Source organism: Ursus arctos, unplaced genomic scaffold, assembly GCF_023065955.2.
Source record: "Ursus arctos isolate Adak ecotype North America unplaced genomic scaffold, UrsArc2.0 scaffold_26, whole genome shotgun sequence".
Taxonomy (NCBI): Eukaryota; Metazoa; Chordata; class Mammalia; order Carnivora; family Ursidae; genus Ursus; species Ursus arctos.
In genome coordinates, this window is record NW_026622941.1 from 31,347,785 (window position 1) to 31,375,752 (window position 27,968).

Sequence of the window (27,968 nt, forward strand, 5' to 3'; positions counted from 1 at the left end):
ACAGCAGCCTGAATGGACTAAGACACTTTACTAAAAGGAAAGGGCAGTGGTAGAGCTGGGCCCCCACTGCTTGAATCGGGGACTTGAATACCACCAAGATTTTTTTCTCACTTTAGAGAAAAAAATTAACTTTATTTTCTCAGATTGTCTTTTACGTTCAGGTTTAAAACGTGACCTTAAAAACCAGTATTGCTCATCTCTCCTGGTTTGCCACAAGGGAAACACTGAGAGTTGTTTCTTTGGTTCTGAGTTTTTGAATTTTACTGGAAGCATATTACCTTCCCCTACTGGTGCCAGGTCCTAGCACTGGAGCAATTATTTATAACCACACAGATGTAATCCTACTATTGATTCATCTTGGGTCAGATGGCTGCCCTTAAGTCAATTATTTTTTCTAGGGACAGGGTTTATTTATTTTTTATTTTTTATTTTTTTTTATATTAATAATGATTTTTTATTATGTTAGTCACCATACAGTACATCCCCGGCCTTCGATGTAAGGCTCGATGATTCATTAGTTGTGTATAACACCCAGTGCACCATGCAATATGTGCCCTCCTTACTACCCATCACCGGTCTATCCCATTCCCCCACCCCCCTCCCCTCTGTAGCCCTCAGTTTGTTTCTCATAGTCCATAGTCTCTCATGTTTCATTCCCCCTTCTGATTACCCCCCCTTTCTTTATCCCTTTCTTCCCCTACTGATCATTCTAGTTCTTATGTTCCATAGATGAGAGAAATCATATGATAGTTGTCTTTCTCTGCTTGACTTATTTCACTAAGCATTATCTCCTCCAGTGCCGTCCATGTTGTAGCAAATGTTGAGAACTCATTCTTTCTGATTGCTGAGTAATATTCCATTGTATATATGGACCACAACTTCTTAATCCAGTCATCTGTTGCAGGGCATCTCGGCTCCTTCCACGATTTAGCTATTGTGGACATTGCTGCTATGAACATTGGGGTGCATATGGCCCTTCTCTTCACTACGTCTGTATCTTTGGGGTAAACACCCAGTAGTGCAATGGCTGGATCATAGGGGAGCTCAATTTTTAACTTTTTAAGGGACCTCCACACGGTTTTCCAGAGTGGCTGTACCAACTTGCATTCCCACCAACAATGTAGGAGGGATCCCCTTTCTCCACATCCTCTCCAACAATTGTTGTTTCTTGCCTTGTCTATTTTTGCCATTCTAACTGGCGTAAGGTGGTATCTCAGTGTGGTTTTGATTTGAATTTCCTTGATGGCTAATGATTTTGAACATTTTTTCATGTGTCTGTTAGCCATTTGTATGTCTTCATTGGAAAAGTGTTCATATCTTCTGCCCATTTTTTGATTTGTTTATTTGTTTCTCGTGTATTGAGTTTGAGAAGTTCTTTGTAGATCTTGGATACCAGTCCTTTATCTGTAGTGTCATTTGCAAATATATTCTCCCATTCCGTGGGCTGCCTCTTAGTTTTTCTGACTGTTTCCTTGGATGTGCAGAAACTTTTAATCTTGATGAAGTCCCATAAATTCATTTTATCTTTTGTTTCTCTTGCCTTTGGGGATGTGTCATGAAAAAGGTTGCTTTGGCTGATGTCGTAGAGGTTGCTGCCTATGTTCTCCTCTAGAATTTTGATGGATTCCTTAGGGACAGGGTTTATAAGAAGATAGGAAGTTCTCTGTTAGAACTGTATAGCTGGGGCGTCTTGGTGGCTCAGCTGGTTAAGCATCCAACTCTTGGTTTTGGCTCAGGTCATGATCCTGTGGTCATGGGATCAAGCTCCACGTTGGGCTCTGTGCTCATCACAAAGTCTACTTCAGATTCTTTCTCCCTTTCCCTCCTGCTCTCTCTTGCTCGCTCTCAGATAGACAGATAGATAGATAGATAGATAGATAGATAAATAAATAAATAAATAAATAAATAAATATCTTTAAAAAAAGGTACATGCACACACACAAAAAAACCCATATGTAGTTGGTATGTGTGTCAAAAGCATTACCCAGAAAAGGAGAGTAGTTAAAAAGTACTGAGCAGACCAAATAGTGGAATCTTGTCTAAGGAGAGAAAAGGCTTCTGTTCCCATAAAGTTTAAAAATCTACTAAGAGAGGTAGAATTAATCAGGTGCAATAAACCATAGTAAGTGGTATAATAGAGAACATACGTACTGCTATGGGCATGTATAACATAGCATCTGGTATAGTCTGGGGGTCAAGGAAATCTTAGAGGAAGGAAAAAAATAGAACTGAATCAGTGTAGCCCCTTTGATGAGGACTATGTAAGATAATGAAAAAGAGATGATTTGAATTATCTATGATAGTTTTTAGTACTGTAATGACTTCTAGCATATATAGAATATAGGTAGTTTTAGGAAATTTCTAAGATGTACACTTGTTTAATGAACATTGTATATCAAATATTGCTTTTAAAATATTTTTAATTATTTTTTCATTATAGAAACTGTGAGAAAACCAATCCACGTGAATATGCATAGAGACGTAAAAATGCCCCTAAGAAAGCATAATTTAGAACTTCCAATGTCACCTCACCGTGTACCATCTAACCTCTGCATTGATGATAGAGACAACAGGTATATTTTAGCAAGGTTGTATATTATTTAGGTATTTAAGCAGGTCATCATCAGTACTGTTTCATTCATTAGAAAATGTACAGAGGACTTTTCTTCTAGCTGTAGTTTTTGTTTGGCTGTTAACAGTATTATTAAAGTATTAAGACTTTCATCAAAAAAGCTAATGTCCATACTAAGTGTTTTGTACACATAGTTTGACTTTCCTTATCCTCAAAATGTTTCTCTAGTAATAATACAATTTTTATAACATTTGAGAATGATTGAGTTCTGTATGTTTTCGTGTATTTCTATAGAACAGTGTAAGTTTTAAATACATATAAAAAGATAGCCAAATTTATTACCAGCTTTTTTTTAACCTTAAAATTTTCTTTTCATTTTTATGTACTATCAAGACTAGGCAGCAAGAAAGAACTTGACACAGTTCAGGTAAGATTAAAAAAAAATTTTTTTTAAAGTTACTTTAACAATTGTGGCATGCTACCAAATGATAGAAATTTTTGGAATATCAGGGAAAATTATTCTTTAAAAAAATTTTTCATAGTCTTTGAAACTATTTTTAAAGTTTTTAGTATATGGAACTTATACCTTAAATAACTGATTGCTTATGAGAAACTCTTTGGAATTCTGGTAATGTAGATTAGGCCTGTGTGTACATAACATTATTCATTTGGGGATTCCTGCTTTGGGTTCATGTGATCATTGAGAAATTCATCTCTTCTAGCATAGTGACCGTATATATAATTTTATATGAAATTGTGATTTTCACCATTTACACTGATTCCAAGATTATTTTTCTTTCAATGTATCATAGATGATTTTTTTACTAAATAAAATTTTAACAATTGGAAAATATATAGATTGTGATTAAACCTTGAAATTTTAAGATCCAATGCTATATTATTATATATTTTTAAAAAGATTTATTTATTTATTTGAGAGAGAAAGAAAGAAAGAGATAGCACAGGGGCCTGGGAGGGGCAGAGGGAGAGGGACTCTTAACCAGACTCTGTGATGAGTGTGGAGCCTAACACAGGGCTCAGTCTTACAATACTGAGATCATGACCTGAGCCGAAAACAAGGGTCAGATACTTAACTGACTGTGCCGCCCAGGCGCCTCGGGTCCAACACTATATTATTAATTATCCTTTCTTTGCTTTGAGTTGCCAAAATTAAACTGCATCAGGGAATGACAATGATACTAACATCTCTTGGAAATCTTTTTACCTGAATTGTGGATCAGTGAAACTCAGATTTCTTGTCATTTGGAGATGGTATGAAGCTTGGAGGTTGAGGGGACCAGTAGTGAGAAAGGCAGATAGAAAGGAGCTCTTCAGAGAAAGTCAGATAGAAAGAAGCTCTTCAGTATGATTTTACTTGATAACCTCTCTTGTCTTAATAAGTCCTGTGGATTACTGATGACTTGCTTTTCCTTGGAACTTTTTCTGCAGTCTGTGACCTTTTTCACTCCTATTTTGACTTTCCTCTTCTCAAGTTTATAAATTTTAGCAGATCAAATGGTTGTATCTTCTTTTCCTCTAGTTGTCACAAGTCATGGACTCATATAGAGTGTTTAAACCTCAGTTCAACAGAATAGAAAATTACACTTTTTCTCAACCATCTTTTTCAGCAGAATTATCTTCTAATAAGAATATTACAAAACACAGTTTCATTCTCAGAATAGCACCTAGTTCTCAGAAAGTTTTATGTGAAAAACAGAATGAACAGGTACATTTGAATCACTAGTCTTAGGATTTTATATCATTGTATTTTTATGATATGCTCTTTTTTTCTGTTCCTATGGATTTAAAAACATTGTGAATTGCTATAGATATAGTCAAATTAGGGTATCAGTTAAGTATAATAATTCCTCTGGTCAGGGGTGCCTGGGTGGCACAGCGGTTAAGCGTCTGCCTTCGGCTCAGGGCGTGATCCCAGTGTTATGGGATCGAGCCCCACATCAGGCTCTTCCGCTATGAGCCTGCTTCTTCCTCTCCCACTCCCCCTGCTTGTGTTCCCTCTCTCGCTGGCTGTCTCTATCTCTGTCGAATAAATAAATAAAATCTTTAAAAAAAAAAATAAAAAAAAAAATAATTCCTCTGGTCAAAATTTAATTGTCTGCTCTGTAGAAGATTATGAATCCAAAAAATGCACTCTTCTTTAAAAATCTTTGAAATCATCATCCTTTTATAAAATTACTGGTGGTAAAATTGAAAATAGTTGAGTGTGTTTATATAATAGTTGATGATTATAATCACAGTAAATAACCAGTTGTTGATGTCGTGGTTGCCCAATAGTCATGATATGGAAAGGGCCCTGTGAATTGCAGTATAAAATCTCAGTGATGTCACAGTAGTCTGTTAAAGAATGAGTTGTGATGGTTTGATTCTTTTTATGATTTGACAGATGACAACTGGTTATATGCACTTGAATTAAAACTATACAAATGTGTTTATATGGATAGAGATGTGTAGTGCTAAAATATTGTTTAGTCGTTGTATTCTCTAAAGTTAAAAATCTAAAAACATCCAGATTTTAAAGTTCTGAAATATATCTGCAATAAACTATAAAAAGTAGTCAATTTATCAGATTATATAGAGTTTAAAAAATAAATAATAAAATTATGATTGTTATACTAGTGTATAATGGTAGTGGGAAAAATGGTTATATAAACATGATGTCTTGTTAATGGGAATATTCAGTTTTGAATTTCTCCCTTTTTAGCATGCATTGGTTTTATGCCATAATTATGTATTTGTCATTTATAAACAAATTTATAATTTATAAATTTCTAATTTTATAAGTTATACATGGTACATTATATATAATGATACTGATTCAATTTTATGAAAGTATTAAAGTATGTTTTCTGTTTTTCAGAGAAGAGAAAATAAAGTATTATATTCCAGTAATAGATGTTAGCCTTATTAATTTAAGGACCCCGTTAACTTTGGAATGATACAATGAAAAGCATTTAGTTTTTCAGTTTGTATTTTATAAGACTAAAATTTGCACCTAGATAGTTTATAGGATAGGGAATGTAACTCTCTGTAATCTTACTTAAATAATCTCCTACTTTTAGGCTGCAGGTTAGTGATTATCTTCAGAGGGGTAAATAGTGTTTTGTTTTTTTAAAGATTTTATTTATTTATTTTGTCAGAGAGAGAGAGAGCATGTGAGCGAGCACAAGCAGGGGGAGCAGTAAGCAGAGGGAGAAGCAGCCTCCCTGCTAAGCAGGGAGCCCAGTGCGGGACTTGATCCTAGAATCCCGGGATCATGACCTGAGCCGAAGGCAGATGCTTTACCGACTGAGCCACCCAGGAGTCCCAGCCAGTAATGTTATACTTAATATACAGAAGAGAAAACTAAAGAAGAGAGGCTGATGTTCCTGTCCAAAGTGTAGTGGCACTTTGTGAAGTATTAGAAAAGTGTTTAATTGCTTATTTGGAGGGATTTCAAGAAAAGTAAGAATTAAACAAAACTATAAAATACAAAGGAAAATAAATTGAAACAACAGTTTAGAAGAAAAAGTGGCCTGGGGCTCACTGAACCCTAGAGAAGTAGAATTGAGCCAACATTAAGTATTCTCTTCTTTTTAGTTTGTGTGTTTCTCACTTCATGGGATGACTTTGTCTTTGCACCTCTATCACTGTTTCTCTGAGGCTGAGATAAGAGATGTATTACCAGACTTTATTTCTAGCTCTCCCTGACTTTGGACACCCCCCCCCCCATTTTTTTCTAAGACTTTCAGTATCTCTTTTTGTCTTCTTTTCTTTTTTTCCAACTTTGTGTCATTGATTGTTTTTGGACTTCTCATTTCTGTGTTTCATGGCTAATAAAGTATACTACAGATATAAATTATTATTGCTGGATAGATTAGTGTTGGGCCCCTATAATATCTTACATTTATGTGGTAACTTCCACATTAACAAATGGATTACCTAAACTGTTTTCCACAAGTCTTTCCATACGTTCCTCATTTTGCACTCAATGATACTGATATTCAGAAAGATTAAAGGAGCATTCTAAAATTACTTAGTAAATGGATAAAACTGAGGTAAATATAGCTGTTTTTGGGGGAAAAATTATTTTCTTTCAGAGATCATTTGCTCAGGATCCTGGTGTCCTGGGTATTATATACACACACACATATATATATATTAATTGTTTATAATAATATTTATAATATATTAATTATAATTAATATATTTTCAATTTTATTTAATTATATTTATAAAATATTAATTATAGTTAATAACATATATTTTAACCTCTGAGGAAATGGTTAGCTCATCATAGTATCAATTCTGTTATTTTAACAATCATTTAAATACTGGTATTGCTTTTCACTGTTAGCACAATATTAGTTTTGTTTTCAATAAGGACACAGTTACTTTCTTTTGAACTAGAAAATTAATTTTCTTTGCATATAGATATCCACTTACGTCTACATTTTATGGTAAGTAATTTAAATTGTATACATGTATGTACATTTACCATTTTGGCAGGTTCTTCTTTCTTTTTTCAGCTCAGTAAAGGTAATTATTCTAATTCCTTGGTTTCCCAATTAAATGAAAATCAAGATGCTCTCAGTCCACCACATAAAACAGCACAATTTGGGTCATTATTCGAAAGATTAGGCAGGTAAGCAAATATCTTCGAAGATTTTATTTATTTATTTATTTGTGAGTGAGTGAGTGAGAGAGAGAGAGAGAGATGGAGCAGCAGGCAGAGGGAGAAGTAGGCTCCCTGCTGAACAAGGAGCTCCATACAGTACTTGGTCCCAGGACCTTGGGATCATGACCTGAGCTGAAGGCAGACGCTTAACTGACTGAGCCACCCAGACATCCCAAGCAAAGACTTTTGAAGGAAATAAAGAAATGACAGCATTCTTTCTTTGAGTTATTAATTCAATTTTAATGAACAAATATTTTTTTAGAAATATAGACAAACCTAAGTAATACTTATAGGAAAAAAATACTAGAAGTTAAATGTAGCATTTAATTAAAATAGTTTTAAGTAATTATTTTCTAATGTGCACATCTACCTTTCATTTATTTAAAAAGCGCAGGTGCTTTGCATTTGTTTTATAATCTCCATGAATTACTAGTTCTTTTTCTGTATCATAAACATATTTTATTTTTCTTATTTATGGTAGTCGATTAGTGCCCCTTTTTATTTTCTAGTTGTTTGTATATAAATCCTGGTTCATTGTTTTAAAATCCATTAAACTTGTAAAACCAGTATGAATCACTCCTAGTAATCAGGATGAGAAACCTTGACTCTGTAATCCTATCCCAGACTTCATCATTTTGGTAAATGACACTACTATTCACTCAGTAGCTGACACCAAAATAAAAGTTCTTGATTGCTTCCTTTCCTTCAACTCCCAATATCCATTTCACCAACAAAGTTTTGACAATTCTGTGTTCTAGTAAGTTTTAAAGTTACCTACTCACATTTCCACCTCTATAGGTTCCATCCCAGTCTAAGCCACTACTGCCTCTTGCCTGGAGAATTTTAATAATCAAATAATGGTTCATTTTGTTTTAAACTCTTTTCCTGAGATCCGTTTTTTGTTTTTTTTTTACAGCTCTATTAATGTATAATCGGCTTGCAACAAACTGAATTTATCTAAAATGTGCACTTTGATAAGTTTTGACCTGTGTCAAATATAATGAACATATTCATCATCACCAGTAGTTTCTTTGGGCATCTTTGTAGTCTCTTCCTCTGGCCATTTTACATCCCTTACTCTCATCCCAAGGCAACTGCTGATCCGCTTTCTGTCACTGTTGATTAGTCTGTATTTTCTAGAGTTTTACTTGAGTGTGACATCATATAGTTATGTTCTCTGCAGAAATGGGGAGACAATAGTCAAAGTGTACAGACTTCCAGTTTTAAGACAAATAAGTTTTGGAGATCTAATATACAACATAGTGACTGTAATTAATACTACTACTTTACATACTTGAAATTTGTTAATACAGTATCTCTTAAGTAGACTTACCACAGTAAGTCTAGTAAGTTAGTTCCCAATAGTAATCATCATTCTGACTCCTGTCACCATACATGAATTAAGCCTGTCTTGGAACTTCATATAAAAGGAATTATACAGTGGTCTTCTTTTGGTATGGAGATTCATCCATGCTGTTGCTTGCTATTCCATGTATCAGTACTTAATTCTTTTTCATTTCTGTGTGTTGTTCCACTGTATGAATATTACATAATATTCTATGTTTTGTTGAAGTATAGTTGATATACAGTATTTCATTAGTTGCAGGTGTACATATGTTCTGTTCTTAATGGACATCTGGGATAGTTCAAATTTGGGACTGTTATGAACAAAGCTGCTGTGACATTAAAAAAAAATTAATAGGAGAAACACTTCATGATCGTGGATTGGAGGAATCACTAACTTTAAGGTGGAAATTTTCCCCAAGTTTCTGCCATTTTCTAGCTCCTGGCAGTTCTACTCCTTGCTTCTTGGACTGTCACTTTTTAGAGTCCACATATAGGTGAGATCATGTGGCATTCGTCTTTCTGTGTCTGCTTATTTCATTTAGCATAATGTCATCTATGTTCATCCATATTGGCACAAATGGCATAATTTCTTTTTTTTATGGCTGAACAATATTCCATTGTATTTCATCTTCTTTAACTTCTCTTAGTGTAATGTATTGTGCTTTCAGTTAATAAACCTTGTGCTGCTTTGGCTGAATTTATTCCTAAATATTTTTTTCTTTTTATGCTGGCGTGAATGGTATTTATTATTTTCTTAATTTCTTTTTTGGATTGTGCGTTCCTAAAATATAGGAATATAATTAATTTTTTAATATTGATCTTGTCTTCTGTGACCTTGCTGAACTCATTATGAGTACTACTAGTGGTTTTATGGATTCTTTAGGCTTTTTACCATACTGGATTATGTTGTCCATAAATACAGGTATTTATACCTCTCTTTTTCAGTCAGGATGCGTTTTACTTCTCTTACTACAGTGACTAGAACCTCTAGCACAGTGTTGAATAATAAGCAGGCAGGCAAGAGTGGGCATGCTTGCATTGTTCCCAGTCTTAAAGGAAAAGCATTTCACTCTTATGTTAGCGGTAGGTTTTTTGTAGGTGTCCTTTATCAGGTTTAGGAAATTTCCTTCTATTCCTAGTTCATTGAAAGTTTTTATCATGGATTTTGTCAGATGTTCTTTCTGTGTCCCTTGAGATTATCATGTAGTTCTTTCAACCCTTTATTCTATTAATATATCGTGTATTACCTTATTTTCAAATGTTAAACTGCCTTGGGTTCCTGGGATAAAAGCTGCTTGGTCATGGTATATAATCCTCTTCATATATTGTAGGATTTGGTTTGTTACTATTTTGTTGATGATTTTTATGTCTGTATTCATGAAAATTGGTATGAATTTTTTTTTTCTTGTAGTGTCTTTGGTGCCAAAGTAATACTAACCTTACAGAATAAGTTGGAAAATGTGTCCTCCTCTATTTTGGTATGGAAGAATTTGTGGAGAATTGATATGATTTTTTCTTTAAGTGTTTTTGCATCTGGGCTTTTCTTCCCAGGACAACTTTTAACTACTAATTTTTCTTATGTCTGTTCAGATTTTCTAATTTCTTGAGTCAGTTGTAGTAATGTATGTTTTTCTAGAAATTTATCCATTTCATATAAGTTGTGTGAAGCATAAACTTGTTTATAGTATTTCCTTGAAAATCTTTAAATTTCCGTTAAAGTCAGTAATGATGTCCCTTCTTTATTTTTTTAAGACTTTATTTATTTGTCAGAGAAAGAAGCAGGGGAGCAGCAGGCAGAGGGAGAAGCAGGCTCTCCGCTGAGTAGGGAGCCTGATGCAGGACTCCATCCCAGGATTCTGGGATCATGACCTGAGCCAAAGGCAGAGGGTCAACTGACAGAGCCACCTAGGTATCCCTGATGTCCCTTCTTTAATTCCAGATCTGTGTCTTTGCTCCTTTTTTCTTGGTCAGTATAGCTAAAGATTTGCTAATTTCATTGATACTTTTAAAGAACTAAGTTTTTGGATTTCATCAGTTTTCTCTATTATTTTATTTTCCTGTTTTCCATTCCTTCTGAATTTCCTCTTGTGATTGAGTTCCAGTTTGAAAGCACCGTGGTCTGAATATATGCAGGGGATAATCTGAGTCTTTTGGTATCAGTTGAGACCTGATTTGTGACCCAATATGTGATCTATTCTGGAGAAAGTTCCATGTGCATTTGAGAAGAATGGGTATTCTCTTGTTTTGGGATCAAGTGTTCTGTATATATCTGTGAAGTCCATCTGGTCCAGTGTGTCATAAAGCCCTTGTTTCTCTGTTGGTCTTCTGCTGTCCATTGTTTTGAGTGAGGTGTTGAAATCTTCTACTATTAATGTATTATTATCAATATGTTTCTTTACTTTGGTTATTAATTGGTTTATATAATTGGCTGCTCCCATGTTGGGGGCATAAATATTTACAATTGTTAGATATTCTTGTTGGATAGACAAGAAGTATGATATAGTGTCACTCTTCATCCCTTTTACAGTCTTTGGTTTAAAATCTAATTTGTCTGATATGAGGATTGCTACTCAATCTTTCTTTTGTGGTCCATTAGTGTGGTAAATTGTTTTCTACCCCCTCACTTTCAGTCTGAAGGTGTCTTTAGGTCTAAAATGAGTCTCTTGTAGAAAGCATATGATGGTTCTTCCTTTTTTATCCAATCTGTGTCTTTTCGTTGGAGCTTTTAGCCTATTTACATTCAGAGTAACTATTAAAAGATATGAATTTGGTGCCATTGTGTTGCCTGTAAAGTCCCTATTTCTGTAGATTATCTGTTTCTTTCTCGTCTGTATTACTCTTGGGGTCTCTCTTCATTTACAGTATCCCCCTTAATATTTCTTGTGGGACTGACTTGGTGGTCACATACTCTTTCAGTGTCTCTCTGTCCTGGAAGCTCTTTATCTCTCCTTCCATTCTGAATGATAGTCTTGCTGGAGAAAGTATTCCTGGCTGCATGTTCTTCTCATTTAGTACCCTGAATATATCTTGCCAGCCCTTTCAGGCCTGCCAGGTTTCTGTGGGAAGGTCTGATGTTATTTCCTCCCTATGTAAGGAATGTCCTCTTCCTAGCTATTCTCAGGATAGCTTTTTTTTTCCTCTAGGATTTGCAAGCTTCACTATTATGTGTTGGGGTGTTGATCTATTTTTGTTTATTTTGGGAGGGGTCCTCTCTGCCTCTTGGACATGAATGTTTGTTTCCTTCCCCAGGTTAGGGAAATTCTCAGCCATTATTTGCTCAAATATACCTTTTAGCACTCTCTCTCTCTGTCTCTCTCTCTTTCTGTCTCTCCAACCCCTCTGGGACCCCAGGAATTCTGACGTTGGTTTGTTTCAAGGCATCATTAAATTCTCGAAGCCTTTCTTCATGGGCTTTGAGTTGCCTTTCTCTCTTTTGCTCATCTTCTTTCCTTTCCATCAGCCTGTCGTCTAGATCACTTATTCTCTTTTCTGCCTCATTGACCCTAGCTATTAGAGCGTCCAATTTAGACTGCATCTCATTCATAGCATTTTTAAGTTCAGCCTGATTAGATCTCATTTCTGCCCTTAGTGATTCAGTACTGTCACTTATGCTTTTCTCAAGCCTAGCTATTAACTTTGTAATTGTTATCCTGAATTCCATCTCTGCTCTCTCACTTGTATTCCATATTGATTAGCTCTGCAGCAGAGAACATTGCCTCTGGTTCTTTCTTTTGTTGTGAATTCCTCCTTCTAGTCATTTTGCCCAGAGAAGGATGGGTAAGCGGATGAGCAGAGTCCAAAATATCAACTGCGACCCAAGCAAAATACACCCTAAACAAATCTGAAGTGATCAGAAGCCACAACAGAGCAAACAAAACCAAAATGAAATAAACAAACAAAAAAAGGTGGTTGGGGAAGAGACTCTAATCCCCCAGGGTGGACAAAAGAGGGTGATCCACTTGTTCCTGATTGAACTTTGGTCTGTGTGTTAAATCCCAAAATTGCAAAGAAAGCAAAGCGTGTGTGTGTGTGTGTGCGTGTGTGTATATATATATATATATATACACACACGCACACACACACACACACGCACACACAATAAAGTATATAATTATAAATTATAAACATAGAATATAAATATAATTATAAAATTATAAGTAGTAAATATATATATTTAAAAATAAAGTTGAGTAGAGTGGAAAAAAAAGACAAAAATGAAGCATATATCTATAAAATGTAGATGTAAAAAGAAAAGTTAAAAAGCAACTTAAAACCATAGGTTAGTAAATTAAGTATCTAGTTGAAATGGGAAAAAGGTAAAAAAAAAAAAAAAAGAAATAGAAAATTTTAGACTGAAAGATAAACGAGTCATAAGGAAATACCTGGAGCTCAATATACTATTCTCTGCTGGAGCTGCAGTTCTGCAGTTTTCTGGAATCCATACAGTTTTAGTTCAGCTGTTCTTCCAGTCTTTCTTCTGTGGGTGGGCCTGTTGCGCTGTTTCTCAGGTGTCTTTGCCTGGGTGGAATTGCACCGCTCCTTGTCGGGGGGTTGGGCTCAACATAAGCTGGTTGCCTGTGTGGCTTTTGTTCCCTGGAGGCTTTCCGCCCTCTTCAGAGGGTCAGAGCAAAAATGGCCGTGTTGGATCTCTGGCCCAGAGGCGCAAGATCCCGATCGCCCCTCTTCAATAAACCCTGGGTCAAGTATTCTCTACTTCTGTGTGTGCCAAACTCCACAGACTCCTGTGGTATGTACGCACTGTGGTCCTCCTGGGGGGAGTCCCAGGGAACCGTCAGTGCCAGTGCTCTTTGTGTATTTGGGACTGTAAGTGCTTGTGAGATCATGCGTGCCCCCTGCTCCGCTGCTCCCGGGTCATGGCTGAATGTTGCCCTACTGTCCTTTCCATGGCCCTGAGAGCTTTTGCCTAGTTGTGGGTGCAGCCATTTCGCCCCTCCCAGGGGATGGTAAACGGCCCACATGTACCAGTCCTCTTCAGGGTGCTCAGGCAAAGGGTGGTCTCCCCACGGGCCGGGCTTGCGGTTTATGATGACTGGAGCTGAGAGTCCCTCCTGGGCTCTCTGACCATAACCAGTTTCCTCGTTCCCCTGCTTGGGCACTCTACTGGTTCAGGCACCCCGGTTCATTCTGTGTCTCTTGGGATCCTGAGACCACAATGACCCACCTAGAATTCTGCCCTTTTCATCCCCCAAGCCACTTTAAGAAAGGGTTGTGTCTCACTGGAGCAGATTTCTGAGGGTTCTGATTTTGCGCTCTGGTGTTATATAACTTTCCAGTAGCCAGCTTATGGAGGCTCCCACCTTCTTCCATTTATCTTCCAATACTTCCCTGCAGATTCACGACTTTGCACATCGTACCTTGCAAAAAACAGTCGCTTTTCTGCTTCTAGAGTTCCAGATATATTTTCTTATATATCAGGCTGATTTCTTGAGTGTTCATAATGGTTTGATAGGTATCCAATTTGAGGGACCAGGTGAAATGAGGTCCCTAATCTTCTGCCTCCCCTTCTCATTCTTTTTTAATAGTAGTATTCAATTACATAGACACACACGCACCCCTCCCCCATCTTCTTTATCCATTTATTTATCATTTATGGACACTTAGGTTGTTTCCATATCTTGACTATTATAAATAATGCTTCAGTGAACATTGGAGTGCATATATATTTTTACTTTTTTCCCCCTGATCATTCTGATAAAGAGACTAACCAATTTTATCTTCTCCAGAATAATCTTTTAGTTTCACATATTTATCTTCTATTTTTTATTTCATTGAATTCTGCTCTTCAATTCCTTTTGCCTGTACTTCTGGATTTAATTTAGTTTTTTTCTATTGTCTTAGGGTGAAAGCTGAGGTCATTGATTTGAAGTCATTTTTCTTTTCTAATAGAGGTATTTTCACACTTTAAATTGTCCATTAACTGCTCCTATTGCTATATCCTACAAATTTTGATGTTTTAATTTTCATTCAGTTGAAAGTCTTCCTAATTTTTCTTTTGATTTCTTTTTCAATCCATGAGTTATTTAGAAATTTGTTGTTTGCTTTCTAGAAATCCTAAGGCATTCCTGTACCTTTCTAAATTAATACCATTGTGGATAGGAAACATCCTTTGTATGATTTGAATCCTTTCAAATTTATCGAGACTTGTATTACTGTCAAGAGTATGGTTTACATTTAATGTGACAGTTTATATGGTTGGGTTTAAGTCTATTCGCTTGTTTTTTTTTAAATTTTTTAACGATATTTATTTGAGAGAAGAGAGAGAGAGAGCATGCACGAGCATGCGGAAGGGGCAGAGGGAGAGGGAGAAGCAGACTCTATGCTGAGCAGGGAGCCCGATGCAGAACTCGATCCCAGGACCCTGGGATCATGACCTGAGCCAAAGGCAGACGCTTAACCGACTGAGCCACCTAGGCGCCCCTAAGTCTGTTCTCTTGTTTTTTATTTGTCCCATATGTTTCCTTTTCGTCTTTATCTGCCTTTATTTTGTTTGAGTGTTTTTTATGACTTAATTTACCCCTTTTGTTGGCTTATTAACTTATATCTGATTTTTTTTCCAGTGGTTGCTTTAGCTTATAGTATATATTTTATCACAGTTTATCTTCAAGTTATACAACTTCACATATAGTATAATAACATAATAGTCCGCTTTCTTTTCTCCATTCTGGCCTCTGTATATTCATATATCTTATTTATATATATATGTTGTAGATCCAGTAATACATTATTGCTCTTTTTAAAGAGATCTATAAGAAAACATATTTTTTATATTTAAGCACAAATTTACCACTTTTGGTAAATGGTCTTGATGATTTTGTGTAGATCTAGATTTTCATCTGGTGACATTTTCCTTCAATTCTAAACACTTTAACATTTCTTCTAATATGGGTCTGCTAGTGATTAATCCTTTTTATCTTTTGTATACCTGTCTTTACTCTTTTTGAAAGATGTCTTTTGACTTGCATTGTTTCTAACTAGAAATTTGCTGTCATTTTTATCTTAATGTCTGTATATACAATATATAATTTTTCTGTTGGACTCTCTGTCATGCACTTTCTAACATGGATTTTTATCCGTTAATTAGGATGTTCATTTTCTTTCCATTTCTTGTGTTTTGGCTGTGTCGAGCTTCTTAAATCTGTGGACCTACTGTTTTTATCAAATTTGGAAACAGTTCAGCCATTAATTTTTAACACATTTTTTCTGATTTCTTTTTCCTCTTTGGGGACATTAAATTAAATGTCATTACATTAAATTAGTCCACTTGAAATTGTGTCCCGGTTTACTGATGCTTTGTTTATATATTTTCAGTGTTTTTTCTTTCTGTGTGTTTCATGTTATATAGATTATTTTATCTTCAAAATCACTAGTGTATCTTCTTTGATGGTCTCATCTACTCATAAATCCTGTTCAGTATGTTTTTCATCTCTGTAAGTTTGATTGAACTTTTCTTTATATCTTCCATGCATTTATTTCAACATGCTGTCTTTCCTCTGTCTTCTTGAATATATGGATATAGGCACAATAACTTTTCTTAACGCCTTTGTCTACGAATACTGTCATTTGTGTCATTTCTTGGTCTGTTTCTAATAAATGATTTTTCTTCTCATTATGGCCTGTACTTTCTGCTTCTCTGTATTCCTGGTAATTTTGTTTGGATTCTATAAATTCTGAATTTCATATTTTTGGTGTCTGGAGATTTTTGTATTCCTATAAATCACCCTAAGCTTTGTTCTAGATACAGTAGTTATTTGGAAATACTATGATGTTTTTGAAGTTTGGTTTAAACTTTGTTAAGCAGGACCAGATATGCCTTTAGTCTGTGGTTAATTTTGTGCCCTGCTGAGGCAATACCCTTCTGAGTACTCTGTGATTCCCTTTGAATTATGAGGTTTTCCACTCTGGCTGATGGGAACACCAAATTTTCCCATCTGTATGTGAATTCCTGGACTTGTTCCATCTTATCCTATTAGATATTTTATTCTCCTCCCCATCCCCAGCCTTGGGTATTATTTCTTCATATGCATGTGCTGATTAGTACTTAGCTGAAGATTTGAGAACTCTCCGTAGACCTCCAGAGTGCTCTCTCTTTGAAGGACTCTCCTAATGATACTCTGCCTTGTGAACTCTATCCTCTGTATTCTTTCTGAACTCCCAGCTCTGTTTTCTCAACAAGGGGAATCTGTGAGCTCTTACGGCGTTGTCCCTTTGTATTCTGTGGCTTGTATACTTTCTGCAGGCAGTAAGCTAGGAGCAGTCATAGGGTTCATCTCATTTGCTTCCTTTCTCTCTCAAGAATCATTATCCTGTTCTACCTGATGGTCCATGTATGAAAACTTTTATCTCATATATTTTGTCCAGTTTTTTAATTGTGCCAGTCAGGAGGGTAAGTCGGGTGTCTCTTGCTTCATATTGGCTAGTTGGAAGTTTTGAAACTTATGTTCACCTAGCAGTCAAACTGATATTTTTCAAGGCAAAAAGCAAGCCAATTTTACTTTTGTATTTAGAAACTTTCAGTGTTTCTTATTGTTCTTTTAAAAAATAAAGCTCTATTCGTATGACCAAGTAATTCCACTACTGGGTATCTGAAGAAAATTAAAACACTAATTCAAAAAGATGTGTGCACCCCTATGTTTATTGCAGCATTATTTACAATGGCTAAATTATAGAAGCAACCCAAGTGTCCCATCCATAGTGGATAAAGAAGATGTATATATACACAATGGAATATTACTCAGCCATGAAAAAGAATGAAATCTTGCCATTTGCAACAATATGAATGGATCTAGATAGTATAATGCAAAGTGAAACAAGTCAGTCAGAGAAAGACAAATACCATATGATTTCACTTTTGTGGAATTTAAAAACAGATGAACAAAGAAAAAAGAGACAAAAAATCAGACTTAAATTTAGAGAACGAACTGGTGGTTACCAGAGGGGAGGTGGGTACGGGGGTGAGTGAACTAGGTGAAGGGGATTAAGAGTACACTTATCATGATGAGCACTGAGTAATGCATAGAAGTATTGAATCATTATATTGTATACCTGAAATTAATATAATACTGTATATTAATTATGCTTGAATTAAAAATACTAAGTTCTGTATAATCTGGCCCCTTTTAAGACTATGTCATAGGTTTTCCTTCACTGATTCTATTCAATCTTTCTTTTCTTTTTTTCTTTTTTTGTAAGATTTTATTTATTTATTTGAGAGAGAGAGTAAAAGGGAGCACAAGCCGGGGGAGGGGCAGACAGAGAAGCAGACTCCTCCCTGAGCAGAGAGCCCAACTTGGGGCTCCATCCCAGGACTCTGGAACCATGACGTGAGCTGGAGGCAGACACTTAACCGACTGAGCCACCCAGGCACCCCTGTTCTTTTTGTTCCTCAAATGTGTGGCAGATTTTGCATTTGTGTATATTATTCTATTCCCTTGGAGTATGCTTACTCCTTTCTTCACATGTTTAACCATTCTGTGTCTTTCATTTACTTATCCCTTCCTTACTAGGGACTTTTCTGACCACACTCTCTGAGATAGGACTTCTAACACAAGTTATTCCATCATATGATCTTGTAGCACCTATAAAGGCACAGTAATTATCTTTTTTATTTGTTTATTTCTGTATTTCTTTTATCCTTTCTACTTATTAATGGTTAATTATTTGTTATTTTCCTTAACTAGAATATAAGCTGTATTGTCTCCCTACCACATAATAGGCATATATTAAATATCTGTTTAATATACATAGATAAGTCTTTCTTTACATTTAAAAAAAAATTTAGAGTAATGAAAATTTCTCTGGTGTTAGTGTTGTATATTATTGCATACTATAGGTTATGCCTTTTGATATAATAGCGTTATGTTGTCCAAAACACCAAAGAGACCTATGTTGATTAACAGTTCAGGATCGTGATCTGTGAACATTCCTGGGTAAAACATCTCTCTCTCCTTAATAGCAGATTGAATTCTTTTATTTCTCTGTCCACAACACATTACGGTATAGTGTCTGGAACACAACAGGTGTACCTGCTTGTTAGGTATTTAATAAATAACTTAAAAAATAAAATTGGATATCAGTCAGAGTTTTAGTGGCCTATATTTCTTCTCTCAATTTCTTTGGTACCTCCAGTCTCTGGAACAACCCAACCCCAAGTAAATTTGTTGATAGTCAGTGACAAAAAAAATTGAAATATCTTGATATCTAATTATTTCCTACAATAGCTTTGATTTGATAGAAGTTGGACATAAAGTAGAATTATGTTTTCTGCATTAAAAAGGAACTTAAAAATTAGTCTAACATTTTCATCTAATCTGTCTTATATATCTTGGCTTTATTACTTACATATGCATTTGTATCTACATTTTTCTGTTGTGGGAACTTCAGAGTTGTTAGGTTGAGAAAAATCTGTTATATTCTCATGACTATATGATTTTATGTTTTAACAGGATAATTTTCCTCTGCACCATCTTTAAATATCTTTTTCTGGTTAAATGATGCAGCAGCTATACACAATAATTGTCTGGGTTATTCACTAGATCTTATTATAGAAGACAAGACAAGCTGAAGGTTTTTGTTTTGTTAATATAACAGTACATTGAACCCATGCTAATTTTTCATGTTGAAATCCTGAACTAAGTGTAGCTTGTTTTTATACTAAGGCATGAGAAGAGTACATTAGACAAATTTCGACCCAAAGTAATATTGTATATTTAAATTAAAAAAAGTAAAACATAGTCTAGGTAAATATTAGTGGCTATTCAATATGTTATCTAAGAATTTAATTGTCTCGAAATGAAAATGCTGTATGTTTTTCTTGCTAAATACGTTTTTATTTATCTCAAAGTCCAGGCAATAGGAATTTCCTTACTGGAAGACCTGTTGTAGTTATGGGTGAAGAATGTGGAAGCATGGATGAGCAAAGACAGTCAGACTTCATTACTGAAAAACAGTCAGTACAACATGTTTGGGGAGAAAATAGAAGAGTTTCAAATTTTCTTGAAGATGTGAACCAACCAGAAGCCAGCCTTATATCAGAGACTTGTAACTCTTTTATTAGTGAAAATGTCAATTTTTTAAACATTGATCAACAGAGGATAAAGAAAAACTTTGACAAGTGTGGTTATGACAGTATGGGAGATATTTGTGCAATCACAAGTTCTGATAAAAATGATTCAACTGATAGATGCATTAGAAGTATTTTTACATATCCAGAGTTGACTCATAGTAATTCTACTTTTAATAAAACAATTTATCCAGAAAAGTGTCAGCCAAACAAGAGGTATCAAAAAGAGTACCACAATAATGAAAGAAATACCCTTAGTACATCTTTTGAAAAGGATTGTTATGCAGCCAGCTCTGAAAAAAAAGGTGAGTGTTACACATGGAAAACATAATCTATTGGGAATTTTTGTTTTCAGTTTGTGTGTGTGTGTGCGCATATGCGCGCGCATGGAAGAATAGGAAATTAAAAATAGAATGACATTCTATTATATGACTTTTCGAATCAGTAATTTTCTTCTATGGGTTGTAAGCTTCAAATTAAAAAACAAATAGTCTCTGTTAAGGTTTTGAGTTCAACGAATACTTTTATTATTAAAGGAAAATTTGAAAGTGATTACCAAGAGAAGACACCACAGAATGGAAGCCAGACATATCCAGTGAATCATATGTAAGTTTTTAGGTAAATCTGGGGAATACAAATTAGGATCTAATATAATGCATGTTGAACGTTTGAACTGATGAAAAGTGAATAGGCATATTGCTCTCTAGGGGTGGGTAGACCACCCTCAAGGAAGGCTTCTCAGCTGTCAGAATCTTGGTAATATCACCTCATTTGAGAGTATGGTGCTCATATTTGCTATTGCAAAAATATCTGGAAGCTGAGTATTAATTAGGTTTGAGAAAACTAACTTATGTGTTCAAGAAACTTACATACTTACCAGAATGTCAGTTTATTAATTTACAGAAAGAAATAGAAGAGTCACATGTATAGGAATGCTTACTTGCATGGTAAGCGTATTTTCTAACTTTTGGCTCAGCTCTCCATGGGAAGGTTGCTTGGTTAGTACAGAATCAGAACAAGAGTTTGATAGAATTCAACTGTAATGGCATAAGCATATTAACATTTTATGGGACTGTTACTATAGGGAATTAAACAAAATTTCTGGTTTTGGAATAGCCCAAACTTTCTTGGTAGTAATTGTGATTTAGTCAGATCTTGGTAACTGAAAATCATGAACTAGAATATATTTTAATTTTGAAAGTACTTTCTCATGGAAATATTTAAAATATCTATTTATAAAAAGAGTGTATAGATGCTATTTTAATGGGATTGGCACAACAAATTAATTAAAATATAGATTCACAACTTATTTAATAAAATCAATAAATTAGCTGCTTTATTGTCAAAACCCCAAATATTCAGAAACTTGTGAATGAAAAACAGAATGGTAGGTCTTGAATTTTAAAATGTACTTTATGAAAGTGATTTAGAACATGGTTCCCAGCCTGACTGCATGTCCACATCACTTGAGGGGATGACTTTTTAAAATTAAAAATACCAAGTTTGATCCACACATAATGAATACTCTCTTTAGGTTGGAGCTTATGAATATTTGTTTTTCAAAAAACTTCCCTTATAATTCTGATCTGAAGCCAACTTTGGAAACCAAAATTTAGAATAATAATTTTCAGCAGGAAATAAAGCACACTTTAAAAGCATCTTATTTATGATCCTTAGGGGTAATATCTGTTTGGAAGAATTGCATTTGAAGCAACCATGGGACTTTGGACTTGGTGAGGTAAAGTACATCTTCCATTGTCTTTCCAATTAAGTCAGTTGTTATTATGCCATATTTTAGTATTGGCAGTTTACTTTGACTTAAATTTAGCTTTTATCAAAAAAAAATTTCTTCTGAGTACTTTCTTTTGTTATATTTTTTTATTCTGGGGAAATTATAGCTTGGATTTAGAAATAAAATTAACACCTTTCAGAATGCTTTAAGACAAACCAATTAGATGTTTTAAAAATTGTTTTTATAAGTCCTATAAAATTTTTTCCAAAATGAAAACACTTAGGTTTCAGTGTGCTATGGTCAACATAGTTATATGTTTAAGAATACTGAAAGAACTATAAACATTGGTTATGTAAGTTGTAACTGCTGCTCATTATAAGGGTGTGTGATTGTTAAAACAGTCCAGGCTTTGTGCTAGAAGCTTTATGTACTTCATTTCTACTGTGTAAGAGCCTGATTCTGTAAGCTCTTCAGTGCAAAAGAGACTCCAGTTCAGAGAGATTAAATAACTTGTTCAAGGTAATACACTCAAACCAGGATTTAGACTCTTACTATTTTTTTTAAATTTGATTATTTTAAAATTTATTTTAAAGAGAGAGCGAGCAAGCAGGCGGGAGGGGCAGAGGTAGAGGGACAAGCAGACTCCTCACTGAGCAGGAAGCCGGGTGCAGGGCTTGATCCCAAGACCCTGAGCTGAAATCAAGAGTCCAACGCTCAACTGACTGAGCCACGCAGGCACCCCTTGAGACTCTTATTTGACTCTATATTTTCTACTATACTGTTTTCTCTTTTTATCTTCAATAAATACTCATCGAATGCATATTATGAATTCATTTAATAGAATTTATTGAGTGTCTTTTATATGCTAGACACTGTGGCTACAGTGGTGAAAAAACAAAGTTTTTGTTCTTCTGATGCTTACATTCTATCACGCATGTGACGATGAAAGGTACAGAGAAGAAAGGACATGGAACTTACCTTTAGGAAGCTATATAGTCTAGTAGCTAGACCGAAACAAACAAAAAACCTAATGCATTTAGATACAATTGCCCCAGCTGGGGTTTTTACAGAAGGCAGTTGGAATTTAGTAAAAGATACTTATAAGTTTTCTTTTAGGAGTTTTATGGTTTCAGTTCTCAGTTTTGGGTCTTTAATCCATTTTGAGTTCATTTTTATATATGGTGTAGGAAAAATGGTCTGGTTTTATTCTTTGGCATGTAGCTGTCTAGTTTTCCAAATATAATTTATTGGAAAGACTCTTCCCCATTCTATATTCTTACCTCCTTTGTTGTAGATTAATTGACCATATAGATGTGGGTTTATTTCTGGGCTCTCTATCCTGTTCCATTGATCTATGTGTCTGTTTTTGTGCCAGTACCATACTGTTTTGATTACTATAGCTTTGTGTAGTATATCTTGAAATCTGGGATAGTGATACCTTCAGTTTTGTTCTTCTCAGCCTTAGCAACATATTTATGGCTATGTTTCCTCAGACAAGGGAAACAAAAGCAGTAGTGAACTAAATTACGCCCAAATAAAAGGCTTTTGCACAGCAAAGGAAACCACCAACAAAATAAAAAGGCAACCTACTTAGTGGGAGAAAATATTTACAAATTATATATATCTAATAAGGAGTTAATGTCCAAAATATATAAAGAACTGATACACCTCAGCACCAGGAAAGCAAACGATCTGATTAAAAAATGAGCAGAGGACCCGAATGAACCTTTTTCCAAAGAAGACAAACAGAAGGCCAACAAACACATGACAAAATGCTCAACATCAGCAGTCATCAGGGAAATGCAAATCACAACCACAATGAGATATTACTTCATACCAATCAGAATGGCCAGTATTCAAAAGACAAAAAGTAACAAGTGTTGGCGAGGATGTGGAGAATTAATTTTAATTTTTTATATTGAAAATATACTCCCTAAAAATATTTTTTATGAGCTATATGTGCAAAACTTCTGGTATTCTGCCCTAAAGCCTCAACTGCAAGAAATTTAAAAGTTGCCAATGAGAGTTCCTGCTCTTCAGTTTTTAGCTGTTGAAAGATTAACTTGAATTACAAACTTACATTCTTTGATTTACTCAATACTTGGGTTCTTCTGGTACCTAAGATCTACTTTTTACTGCTTTGTAGAGAATTCAGTTTCATAAAATACATAACAAATTCATCCAAATACCCAATCATTTAGCTGTCTGTTTGGTTTACTTATACATTCTGTCATGTACTCTGAGCAAAATACAACCGAATTTGAAAAGGCTGCTGTTTATAATTTAAGACAGGGACCTCTAAATGACTCCTTTTTGGTATGCTTCAGGCACCAACATGTTGGTAGGAATGTAAATTGGTGCAACCTCTATGGAAAGCAGTATTGAAGTTCCTTAAGAAAGCAAAAATAGAAATACTTTACAATCCAGTAATTCCATTACTGGGTATTTGCCCAAAGAAAACAAATATGGGGCACCTGGGTGGCTTAGTCAGTTAAGTGGCTGCCTTTGGCTGAGGTCATGATCCCGGGGTCCTGGGATCAAGTCCCACATTGGGCTCCTTGCTCAGTGGGGAGCCTGCTTCTCCCTCTGCTTCTGCCCCCTGCTTGTGCTCTCTCTCTTGCTTACTCTATCAAATAAATAAATAAAATCTAAAAACAAAAAAGTCTTAAAAACAGAAATACTAATTTGAAAAGATATATGCACCCCAATGTTTGCTGCAGCATTACATACAGTGGCCAAGATATGGAAGCAACCCAAGTGTCCATCAATAGATGAATGAATAAGAAATTGTGGTATGTATATATATATGTGTGTGTGTGTGTGTACACACACACACACAGAGTAGAATGTTACTCAGCCATAAAAAAAGAATGAGATCTTGCCTTTTGTGACAACATGGATGGACCTAGAGTGTATTATGCTAAGTGAGATGAATGAATAAAGAAAAGAAAACAAGACTTTTAAATACAGAGAACAAACTAGTGGCTGCCAGAAGGGAGGTTGGGGGGGATGGGGAAAATAGGTGAAGAGGATTATAAAATAAATAAGATATAAAATAAGTCACAGAAATGGAAAGTACAGCATAGGAAATATAGTCAGTAATATTGTAATAATGTATGATGACAGATGGTAGCTATAGTTATATAACGTGAGCATCGGGTAATGTACAGAATTCTCAAATCAGTATGTTGTTCACCTGAAGCTAATACCACCTTTTATGTCAGTTATACTTCAATAATAAGTAATAAAAAGACAGTTCTAAGTTTCATGGGTAGTCAGAGGAAGATGTGATAGAGGAGAAAAAAAATTTTTTTTTTTTTTTTAAATTTTTGAGTCAGGCAACTCACTTTTTTTTTTTTTTTTTTATTTGACCGAGATAGAGACAGCCAGCAAGAGAGGGAACACAAGCAGGGGGAGTGGGAGAGGAAGAAGCAGGCTCATAGCAGAAGAGCCTGATGTGGGGCTCGATCCCATGACGCCGGGATCACGCCCTGAGCCGGAGGCAGACGCTTAACCGCTGTGCCACCCAGGCGCCCCTGAGGAGAAAACTTTTGATCTGGGTGTCAGTAAGTTTACCAAGTGGACAAACTGCCTTCATCCTATGAAGAGGGAGCAATATAGATAGAAACTAAGAGACGAAGGAATATAGCTTGTTTTAGAAACTCTAAGTAAATGTGTTTCATTCTACTTACTATTATTGCTACACTACTGTAGCATAAATTATAAGGGGTGGAGGGATGGCAAGAAATATTTCTGGATGTTATAAAGGACCAGGTCATAAAAGACCTTGTATGACATATAAACAGTATAATTTTCTATCATCAAACAGCCATTAAAAAAATTTTAGCAGAGGAATTGATAACATCACAGTATTAAAAAGTTGAGGAGTGGCAGTGAGGATGGAAACAGGGAAGAGCTATAACAAAGATTTAAATCTAGATTTGATAGAAATTGATGATTAGTTAAGTGAGAAGGAAAAAATTAAAGACCTGTATTTATGATTTGAGTTAAATGGGTAGTTGATGGGATGATGCCATTCACCAAGATTGAAAACATGAGAAATGGCTGCAGAAAAGGTTAACTTTCCACCAAATTTTATGTAACCTCTTTTACAGATAGACCTGTTACTGTAAAGGGCTTCGCAGCCAACGAGCCCTTTTCCTATCTTCCATCCATCTAAATTTGGCCACGTGGCTAGGTCTCAGTAATCGAATGTTATCAGAAGTGATGTGCATTATTTTCATGCACTACAAAAAGTGGGGATTTCCTTCTCTGTGTTATCCTTATTGTGAGGGCTAGATGGTAGTGAAGCCCTAAGGAATGTTTGCAGCCACAAGATGGGAGGGACTGAGTCTCTAAATCACTAGATGGAGGAAAATTACCTACTGAGTAGGAAAACTCGTTTTAGGTTATTACATGAGGGGCGCCTGGGTGGCTTAGTCGTTCAGCGGCTGCCTTCAGCTCAGGGCTTGATCCTGGCGTTATGGGATCGAGCCCCACATCAGGCTCCTCTGCTGGGAGCCTGCATCTTCCTCTCCCGCTCGCCCTGCTTGTGTTCCCTCTCTCGCTGGCTGTCTCTCTCTGTCAAATAAATAAATAAAAGCTTAAAAAAAAAAAGATTATTACATGAGAAAGAAATAATTGTGTTTAAATGTTAAACATTTTGTGATTTATTTTTAATACCTAGCATTACTCTAATTCAGAGGGAGAGATTTCTAAGAGAATATCAGTTAAATTTTGACCTGTCGAGGTTGATTGAGGTCTTCTGAAAAATCTGTGATATCCGTGAAAATGTGTCATAGCCATTTATATATACAGAGCTTGAGGTCAGAAGAGGCTTTTAGTTCGTATTCAGTGAGTAGGTGGTAATTTAATACATTTGTGTGTACATATGTGCTTTCCAAGAGAAAATGTATAGAACAAGAGTAAAGAGTCCTGTGAAGCCACAACATTTAAAGTTGGAGGACACACAGTAGAAGAGAAGCCAGAAAAAGAGACAGAATGAATTGTTAGACAGGTTTGAGGAATCCTACCAGAAGAATGTTAGAAAAGAAAAACAGATTTTTTTTTAAAGATTTTATTTATTTATTTGACACAGAGAGAGACAGCAAGAGAGGGAACACAAGCAGGGGGAGTGGGAGAGGAAGAAGCAGGCTCCCAGCAGAGGAGCCTGATGTGGGGCTCAATCCCGGAACGCCGGGATCACGCCCTGAGCCTAAAGCAGATGCTTAACGACTGCACCACTCAGGCGCCCCGAAAAATAGATTTTCAAGGAGGGGAATATGGTCAGTAATATCAGATGCTGTCCTGTTACTCCTAGAACTTCTGTTTTCCCAAAAAAGAATAATATAGCTATATTCCCTCAAAGAAGGAATTGTCAGCAGGTTAGAATACTTAAAAAAAAACCAACTCTATTTAACTACATTTATGGCAGCTTAAATGTGGCTAGAGCAAGTCAGAAAAGAAAAAAGCCCATTGGTGGAGCCCGACGGGAATCCAGTGCTATGAGGAGTTCTTTCAGTAGACCAGGCATGGAATTTTTTTTTTTTTTTAAGATTTTATTTATTTATTTGACAGAGATAGAGACAGCCAGCGAGAGAGGGAACACAAGCAGGGGGAGTGGGAGAGGAAGAAGCAGGCTCCCAGCAGAAGAGCCTGATGTGGGGCTCGATCCCAGAATGCCGGGATCACGCCCTGAGCCGAAGGCAGACGCCCAACCGCTGTGCCACCCAGGCGCCCCCAGGCATGGAATTTTTAATTTGTGATGTATAGACATATGTATAGGAATATATACCTATTCCAAAGGTACAGTGGCTAAAATCTTAAATTCTGCAAGAGCAACCAAGGCAGGAGTCAAAACAGCAAAGGAAGAAGAGGTAAGAACAGAAGAAAGGCAGTGTTTTGCCTGCCTACTGCCTGGGTAAAATCAGAACAGATAGTTCCTCCTGAGGCAGAATTAATGAAGAAACAGAAGCACAGAGAAAAAACAAACAAAAATCCATCTTGGATGGCAGATAGTAGGGAATGGAAAGTGTAGGGGTGGTCCAAGATCCTTTTGTTGGATGTGGAAGGGAATATGAAAGAACAAGGTCTTGGAGGAGTATAATATTTTTATTAAGATTTAATTACATATAACAATTTATTACTTCCAGGTGTACAACATAATGATTTGATATATGTATAAACTGTGAAATAATCACCAGAATGGGTCTAGTTAACATCCATTACCATACCACACTTAAAAATCTGTTTTTTTTCTTGTGATCTTTTAAGATCTACTCTCTTAGCAAGTTTCAAATATGTAATAGTTTTACTAATTATAGTCACTATGCTGTACATTACATCCCCAGGACTTATTTATTTTATAACTGGAAGGTTGTATTTTTTGGCAGCCTTCATCCCTTTTGCCTATACCCCACTTCTGGAAACCACCAGTCTGTTCTCTGAATCTATGAGTTTGTATTCAATTTAATATTTTTTTTTTAGATTGCACATGTGAGATCATATGGTATTTGTTTTTCTTTGTCTAACTTATTTCACTTAGCATAATACCCTCAAGTTC

At 35.6% G+C, this 27,968-nt stretch overlaps 1 protein-coding gene across 2 annotated transcripts in view; it reads left to right on the forward strand.

Annotated features, from left to right (window-relative positions):
- Window positions 1-27,968, forward strand: part of CUNH12orf40 (chromosome unknown C12orf40 homolog) — a 105,745-nt gene that overhangs the window by 61,276 nt on the left and 16,501 nt on the right. The window contains exons 4-10 of one of the 2 annotated variants that reach the window (XM_044385551.3): window positions 2,441-2,588; window positions 2,966-2,999; window positions 4,113-4,298; window positions 7,099-7,214; window positions 19,456-19,979; window positions 20,211-20,280; window positions 21,352-21,412. In XM_044385551.3, the coding sequence (XP_044241486.1) occupies window positions 2,441-2,588; window positions 2,966-2,999; window positions 4,113-4,298; window positions 7,099-7,214; window positions 19,456-19,979; window positions 20,211-20,280; window positions 21,352-21,412 (1,139 nt within the window). The remainder of the gene's footprint in view (window positions 1-2,440; window positions 2,589-2,965; window positions 3,000-4,112; window positions 4,299-7,098; window positions 7,215-19,455; window positions 19,980-20,210; window positions 20,281-21,351; window positions 21,413-27,968) is intronic. The other variant, XM_044385542.3, reaches the window with a different exon arrangement.